Source organism: Strongylocentrotus purpuratus, unplaced genomic scaffold (assembly GCF_000002235.5).
Source record: "Strongylocentrotus purpuratus isolate Spur 01 unplaced genomic scaffold, Spur_5.0 spur5_scaffold_16, whole genome shotgun sequence".
In the NCBI taxonomy this organism is placed as follows: Eukaryota; Metazoa; Echinodermata; class Echinoidea; order Camarodonta; family Strongylocentrotidae; genus Strongylocentrotus; species Strongylocentrotus purpuratus.
The window spans coordinates 19,960,230-19,969,020 of NW_022145601.1; the positions used below are offsets into that span (position 1 = coordinate 19,960,230).

At 37.9% G+C, this 8,791-nt stretch overlaps 1 protein-coding gene across 1 annotated transcript; it reads right to left on the reverse strand.

The window, feature by feature from the left end:
• Window positions 1-4,129: 4,129 nt before the first annotated feature.
• On the reverse strand, window positions 4,130-6,952 carry LOC100888120 (transmembrane emp24 domain-containing protein 6). The gene is made up of 3 exons (XM_030987601.1): window positions 6,802-6,952; window positions 5,555-5,700; window positions 4,130-4,851 (listed from the first exon to the last, which is right to left on the reverse strand). The coding sequence occupies exons 1-3, from the start codon at window positions 6,833-6,835 to the stop codon at window positions 4,618-4,620; spliced, it is 414 nt and encodes a 137-aa protein (XP_030843461.1). The 5' UTR covers window positions 6,836-6,952; the 3' UTR covers window positions 4,130-4,617.
• Window positions 6,953-8,791: the final 1,839 nt, after the last annotated feature.

Sequence of the window (8,791 nt, forward strand, 5' to 3'; positions counted from 1 at the left end):
AACACGATACAAGAATTAAAACAAATCTCAATGGCAATTTCAACACCCAGTTTTCACATACAGTTCATTATCAGAGTACGTAAATGTAATACATCTTTTTGTAATGTTCACACATTTGAACAGGGGAAGGGCAAGGCTATTGAAATTGCTAGTTTTTATTTATTTTTTCTTCTCCACAAGTCATTTCGTATAAATTACCATGACCGAACTGTTGATAGATATCATATATAGCCCATGTGTTGTTCACCATAATTTACAGAGGCAGACACAAGAGAGAGAGAGAGAGTGAGAGAGAGAGAGAGAGAGAGAGAGAAAGAGAGAGTGGGAGAGAGAGAGAGAGAGAGAGAAAGAGAGAGAGGGAGAAAGAAGAATAGACATAGAGAAAGAGAGAGCGAGAAAGAGAGAGAGAAACAGGAATAAAATAGAGGGAGAGAGAGAGAGAGAGAGAGAGAGAGATGGAGAGAGACACATACAAGAAGGTAGAGGGAGAGAGATAGATGGCAGAGAGACAGAGAAAGAGAGAGAAAGAGAGAGAAAGACAAAAAGAGAATAAATTGGAGACAGGCAGAAAGGGCAACGGTAATACACGAAGCGGTAAAGGTCTGGGAAGGTGAGAGGGAGATATCGATCGCCGGTAAAATTAAATCTAATTCAAATTTAATTCAATTTGCCATTTAATTTTCACAAAATCATTTTGTTTATTCTGATATTTTCACCACCACCTCACCTACTCTTACTCCCCCCCCCCCCCCACCTGTGTGTCTTTCTCATAGAAATATGCATCATAATATGCTAAAGATTGCAATCTTTGATATATCTATAAAATGGTCTCTCTGTGTGTATCTGCCCCTCCCTCTTTCTCTCTCTCCGTCTCGCTCGCTCTCTCTCTCTCCCTTTCACTTTCGACCTCTCTCTTTTCATTTGCCATATACCTCTCCCTTCTCTCTCTCTCTCTCTCTCTCTCTCTCTCTCTTTCAGTCTTTCCATCATTCTCCTCCCTCAATTTTATTAGTTCTTCTTCGTCTTCTTAGCCCTTTGTATAGCTTTCTTGACGTCGCCCGTCTGACACTATATCTCTTATATATAACCATAGACTATATGAATATTTATATAATAGCGAGGGATCGAGAATTGATCAACACAGGTCAATCAGTTTATATATACAGTCTGCCTGCATTATTGCGTATTAGTGCCAGAATGAGCAATTTTATTGCCAAAAGGAAGGGGCTATGAACGTGCATTTCTCTCATCCAATTTTCCAAATCTCCCATTTAATTTACAGATGGTAAAAATAAATTGAAATTGAATAAGTTCAGAGAATCATTAATAATAGATGCCAATTTGTGAGGATGTTTCTTCGTGCATATTCATTTTTCTATAAACACGCTTATGAAACCTTGACGGTTCCCTATCATCTGGAATAAATAATTTTTAGAGGTGTGACGATAGAGGACGCTCTTCTAAACAGTATTATAATACTGATTGACTTTGAAAAATAACGTGAGTTTGATACCGATATTTATGAGCATTGAAGGAATGAACTAGTCAGTGCATTGTACGAAGTCCTACCTGAACTCATCTTTACATTTATTTCTAAACATAGGGGGTAAATAAATAGATATCAATTGAGGATCGTCAATAAAATGGAATGAGGACGAGATGAAATATATCAAACAAGACAGCGAGAGAAGTAATAGTAAGATAAATGGATAGGTAGATAGATAACTTGGCTGATTGATTGACATATTGGAGATATAAATGGATGATTATATAGATAGACATAATTATATATAGATAGATACATAAGTACATGTAGGTAGGTAGGTATTTATAGCAAGAGCGGGAGCGGGAGAGGGAGAGGGAGAGACAGAGAGAGAGAGAGAGAGAGAGAGGGGGGGGGGGGAGGGATAATACAAAACTATACAATTGAAGTGTGTATTGCATTTACAACAAATCATAAGGCTCATTTATGCCTACTCCATGGGTCATTACCATGATAACACTAAATTTCACACTTCCCTTTAAAGCTTATCTGCCGTAGTTTACAGGAGGGATTAGACTGCCCTGCAAGGTCACTGGACAGATGGTTATCTCATCAACTCAGCTCTCAGTTAACATAAGAAAAAGAGGATCATGGGGGACCAATGGTCACCGATTAGGCATTGTTTATTATATAGAGGGCGCAAGTAGCTACAAGTAGTGTAGTGGCCCTTTAAAAAAGAAAAATCTCCCCTTTTTTTCCAGATATTCCCCCTGCCCCGAGCTTTTCCTCTCTCTCGCTCTCCTTCCCCCTCTCTCTCTCTCTCTCTCTGTTTCTCTCTCTCGCTCTCCTTCCCCCTCTCTCTCTCTCTCTCTCTGTTTCTCTCTCTCTCTCTCTCTCTCTCTCTCTCACCTCTCCTTTCCCTCTGTCTCTCTGTCTCTGTAGCACTCTATCAACGTGTCACTCACTTCCTTATCATCTTGTTATAATAACTCTTTTCTATACGCTCTCTTCACGACCTGAAGAATCAATCAACAACTACAACAACATCACCAACAACAACAATAACACAAAATGGATTTACTGTTATCATTTTGGGCATGTTTAATAGAGCTGAAAAATGTTGCAGGAACGACAAACAAAGAAAACAACAGCAATAGTATGAGTAGAAAATTTGATTATGAATTTCAAATAAATTACATGAAATTATTGATAAATGTTCCAAGGACTATTTACATCAGAGGAAGGTCGATTGCATAATATCGGTCAACATGACAGGAATACTAATTCGTCGAAGATATTGCACCATTAACAATTTAATTTAAACACACTCAGAAATAACTCTCTACACCTAATACTGCACCAAAAGAAATTGCACCATTAACAAAAAGAAACACGAGTAATATCTTTCTAGTTCTGATTATACACCAAAAGAAATATTGCACCATCAAAGTACGATTGACACACACACGTGAAATGGTTCTCTACCCCTAGTCATGCTAATGATACTGAGGTCAAACCTGTCTATTAAAGGTCACTCAGGAAACACAGAAAGTGGCCACTGTAGAAATGTGGCCTTTATAAAGAGGTTCCCCAACACACGTTTCCTTCTAGAGGTATCCAATATATGTTACCACTTTCAAGACAGGTGGCCACTAAGAAAAGATTGAATGTGACTGAAAATATGATTTTATTTACAGGTTTAATATTTGTATTATGAAAAGGCTGAAGATCAGTTTGACGTTAAACTATTTCTGTTGTATTATCTTACACAATAAAGTTTCAGTTGTTGCATGTTTCAAGACACTAACAGTTGGAAGACAGTTTATGCATAAATCGAGCTTTGAAATGTTCTGAACAAAATTGATACAAGAAAGAAAAAAAACGTGAGCACAAAGTATCCGATTCGATTGAAAAGAATTAGTAAGTTATGTTGTACATTGAAATACTATCAGCACAAGTAAATAAAAGAGAACAATAATGAAATATATCGTTTCAGAATTAATAAGACTGAAGTGGAATATATTGTCGCTGCCAGAAAAGAAAACGAGATAAAAGAAAGGCAATACAATCCCTCTACAAACACAGTGGGCAATCCGCTGTATAAATTAGAGCCCTTTATATACCACCTCCACCACCACCACTACTGCCACCATCACCGCTTATACTATCACTACTACGTCTACTACTACTACTACTACTACTACTACTACTACTACTACTACTGCTACTACTGATACTACTACTACTACTACTTCTTCTACTACTACTAATACTACTACTACTACTACTACTACTACTACTACCTTAAACTACTTTTTTCTACTACTTATAAAACTCCACCAACACCACCACCACCACCACTACCTTCGCCACACATCCGGGTTGCAACATTACTATAAACATTAAAAAAGATGATTCAAATAATGATAAAAATTGGGAAAAAAATGATCTAATCGATTCCTTAATTCTCCCAACTTATTATATTATTACAATTTAATTAAATTGTAGGTGAATGTAAAATGTCACAAAGCAATGAATTGGCTCTTTATACCCTTCCAGACATTTAAGTGTTGAAAGATTTTTAAAAGCCTGTCGTATATTTTATTTTCATGGAAACCGGTTTGGAAAATTCAACAATAGTTGGGAGAATTTACTGTTAGAGGGTGTCGGACAGTGACGCCTTCAAAGAAAACCATTAATATCTTTATGGTTTGAGCCATGTTTAAAAGGATGTTTTGCATGTTAGAGGGTTAGGACAGTAGAAGGATTATAATAAGTAACATTTCATACAAAAATTACGCGTTTTTTTCATCAAACTTCAACAATGTTCCCAGGTCACTGTAATGCGGGACCTTTAACAAAAAGAAGGGTGACTACGCCAGTTTAATTCTATGATGGATACGCGACTGTGATTAGCTGCTTCTTCGATCCATTTATACGATAGTAAATACTTTAAAGAAATCAACATACGGCAGTGTGTGTCCCCTATTGGAATGTGCGAAGTCCAATGCCAATGACGTAATACGTAATCCAAGCATGATTTCTTTAGGCAATACAACAGGGTATTGAAACTACCCTTGAGGTGATTTCTCGAAAGTCTTTGCGATCGCGTTTATTCTAGTTTCCCACCTTCGTTAGCACCTCGGCTTCTGATTCGGCGTCAGTTTGGCCGTATTGAAGAAACTCCTGAGGAAATAGACCTGTACCATGGCGGCGCCCACGACCACCAGGCACTGCAGGCAGGACCAGGTTGTTACGTAACCCTGGTTGGCTTCGAGCAGCTCTCTGTCCCTGGTCTCTCGGATGCCACTCCATTGCTGGAAGCGGCGCATCACACGGACCGACGACGTCAGCTTCTGCATAGTTTGCTAGTAGTGAAAGAAAACCGTTGTTAAAAAAATATGATGCGATATGGTGGCAACATCTAAGAAAAGGGATAGGGCCTACCACTACATCGTAATCATTGTTATTTCTAAGTCGTAGAAATTATTTGAGATAATGATATTTAAACCCTGGAAGGTATCATGCAAGGGTTAAACGACAAAATATATGTTTGAGGATTACAATAACCTATGCTTAAATGGACGGAGGGGGTGGGGGGGGGGACTGCGAAGATCTACTCTACGTGAAATAATTACAAAAAAGAATGCGTCTTAAAATTCTATTTCCAAAAAGTAAGTACCATAGAATACCAAATAATAAATACCATACAGTCCACATAAATTCATAAATGCCTAATGACACTATACATGTGATTTCCCTAAACACATGAGGTAGAAATACTACACCGACTTATAAACTCATAAATTTGATGATCATTTTCTCGTCTAAAGCTTCTAATCGAAAACCTTATAGTTGATTTTCTAAACTTTTTTTTATTAAATTCTTACAAAAAATCAACTATAAGATAAAAACAATCTAGACTCTATAGCAATTTTGTTCGATGAGGGCCACATTTTCGTTTTTTCTTCCACAAACAAGCTCCTTCTGGAATAAAAGAAATGTCCCCTTGTGCAAGGTCACCCTCCAATATCAATCATAAATCTGCAATCCGTTTACAAAGACTCTTACCGACAAATTTCCGTAGGTTTTTTGGAGATCCTCCTCTAGATGGTAGTACTTCTCCAGTCTCTCGTTGTCGGTGATAGAGAGGTACATTTTGACGTACTTGACGTAATACTTCTGATGGTTGTTTGCGATGCAGAATTGGTAGGCACCTGTTTCAGTGAGGAGAGAATAAACAAATCGGTCAATGTCTTATAAAATTAATAGATAAATGATCAATTAGTAAAAGAGAATATGAATAAATAAGTAGATAAATACCATTATTTTTAAAAATAAATAACTGAGCAAATGATTACACATTAAACTAACTTACTATCTGACTTACTAAATAAACAAATAAACACACAACAAACAAAAAGGTAAACGCATGAATAATCAATTATTTCGAGTCTTTCAATATGTATTATTATGTGAGAAATACATAATGTAAGTCATGATACAGTGGCGTATTGCTTTAAAAACCCTCTTTTGGAGAGGGCATTTCAATGTTTATAGAACATTTGTTTAAAGCCCCTCAACACTAGTTGGGCCAGCAGGGATTAGAGAGATTGGCGTGGTCACTGACAGGTGATTATCTCATCAACTCAGCTCTCAATTAACATAAGAAAAAGTGGATCATGGGGGACCAACAGGCACCGCTTAGGCATTGTTTTCTATATAGAGGAAGCAAGTAGCTACAAGTAGGAAGGTGGGGCTTTAACGAGATGACATGTAAATTATGTTGTGTATTATAGTATGTATTATAAACACAAGAATATGCCGTCGGTTTCACGGGCTATTGTTTCATTGGGCTATCAGTCTAGCCGGCAGTCGATCTGGTTAACTCTGGCTAACTCTTATTTTGACCATCGGTCTCGTGGACCTTCGGTCCTTTGGGCTGACGGTTTTGTGGACTGTCGGTTTCTAAGGGTGTCGGTCAACTGGGCTTTAGATCTTATGGGATGTTGGTCTCTTGGAAAGTCAGTCTTTTCTGGCTTTCGGCTTTTTCAGCTGTCAGTTTCGCGAGCTGTTGGTGTGTTTTTTAGTTGTCGGTCTTATGGGCTTCTGGTCTCTTGGGGTGTCGGTCTCATCGTTTGTCATCCGGGATGTTGGTCATTTTGACATTCAGTTTCATGGGCTATCGGTCTTTGTGACTTTTGGGTCTAGCGGGCAGTCGGTTTGATGGGCTGTCGGTCTCGTGGGCTTGCGGTCTCTTGGGCTGTCGGTCTTTTTTGCTGTCAATAAACTACGATGCCATCACCAAAAAGGTTTACCTGCCACTTCTGCTTTATGGTTGAATGTTCCCATTATGGAATTCTGGTTATTGTATAGAGCTATGCCTCTCGGTCCCTTGATCAAAGCGTTGAGAGCTGGTCGAGAGTCTTTACTGGCCAGCTGCAGTGGGAAAAAAAGAAAAAAGGAAAATGTTGTAACAACCAGGTTTGTCAACAGTCATTGAAAGCCCCACTGCACTACTTATAGCTCCTTGCGCCCTCTATGTAACAAACAATACCTATTCGGTGACTATTGGTCCCCTTTTTTAATGCTAATTGAGAGCTGATTTGATGAGATAACCACCTGTCAGGCTGTCAGTGACCATGCAGGGAGGTCTAATCTCTCCTGGCCAAACTATAATAGTGCTGATAGGCTTTAAAAGGTAGAGGTGGTGTCGGACGATATTATGACAGAGTCATTTATACACGGTGTTTGGCCAACTTGGTTTCATTTGGTTGAAACATGGCATAACTACTTTGTGCTTGCCCAACAAAGCAGTATTCGTCATAATGTGCCCAACTCGAACTCGGCCAAACTCACTTAATCAATGGCTCTGATATAAGGTGACATACTCTCTCTCTAAAAAAAGAGTGAATTTTCCCTCTATTTTAACTTTCTTGGGGGTGACGTCAGGGATCACTTGTTTAGGAGTGAATATCGATTGACTTTCGAGTGCTCTCATAGAAGAAAAGAGTGAATGTTCACTCTATTTTTACTACATTTTCACTCTCCAGAGGAGAGACGTCAGTGGTCACTCGATTTTTTTTAGAGAGTAATATAATGATCATGATGACAAATTTATCAGAGGTATGTTTTGAACAAGGGAAAAAAGGAAGAAATAAAATCAATCACTGTAATTTACTATCATCAGAGCAACCGTGAATATTGATGAGAGAGAGAGAGAGAGAGAGAGAGAGAGAGAGAGGAAAGGGGGGGGGGGTTATACTGTGTCACCTGATAAAGTAAATTCTAGTCACGTGACTCACTTACTGTGCGGTTCTAAACAAATTTGTGATCGACGTGAAATTCACGGGGATGGGGGGGGGGGGGGGGGGCTTTGGGAGGATTTGTCACCCGATTACCTCCTGGAAGATTCCGGGTGAAAATGGAACAAAATCAATTCCAAGTGATCTCCCCGCCCCCATCCTAGCTCTAGCCCCACTAGCAAAATCACTCCTAGAAATCATGTCATGCGCACAAGTTGATGAGCAATTCATATAATATAAACAGAACGGAAACGACGTATCGCGAGTTTTTGTATTTTCTAAAAAAGTACTTTAGTTTGTGAGTTGCTCCACTTTTAATGCGAACCGAATACAACGATGCCCATGAAGTTTGAATATATTTTCATGAAGTGATTGTGAGAATATGATTTATTGTTGATGTATAAAATCTTCTCAGAACTTTATTTCTCAATCTAGATTGTCAGAGAGATTGATCTATATCAATAATAAATCATATCATAATCATTTCGTCAAAATAGGCAAAGAATTAATAATCCAATTTCATGGGTAAAAGTGTATTTTAAAGATATTAATTTTAGATTCTGAATTGTTTTACAAGCATTGATCAATAGATCAGTATAGGCCTACCGGTTCTTATCAAATAATGTGAACACCATCCAATTGATTTATCTGTCAAAAGCTGTTATTTAACATAAATTCGTCTTCATTAATGATAACTGATTTATGAAGAATTCTATTTAGATGAATGTGAACACTTTACAACGCACCGGTGCTCATCTTAAACAGGCATACAGATTTCTTTGCATTGCATTGAAAAGAAGAAAGAAATGCAAGAAAATCTATAACTGAGCAATCTGGGAAAAATTAAATCAATGATTAATTCAGAATTGCATATACCATGTATAAAATCAAATGACTTAATCATCGGTATTTCAACTTGCAGCCGTCGGTATACTGTACATGCAATTATGTGACAAAATATTATAATCCAGACATTTTTGTTAATGATTGTGTGAAATGGTTT

Excerpts from the sequence above, each read along its gene's own strand:
- LOC100888120 (XM_030987601.1), bottom strand. The coding sequence starts at position 6,835 with ATGGGAACATTCAACCATAAAGCAGAAGTGGCAG. Across the intron at positions 5,701-6,801 it reads CCATAAAGCAGAAGTGGCAG|GTGCCTACCAATTCTGCATC; the intron begins GTAAACCTTTTT and ends TCACTGAAACAG. Across the intron at positions 4,852-5,554 it reads AAACCTACGGAAATTTGTCG|CAAACTATGCAGAAGCTGAC; the intron begins GTAAGAGTCTTT and ends TTTCACTACTAG.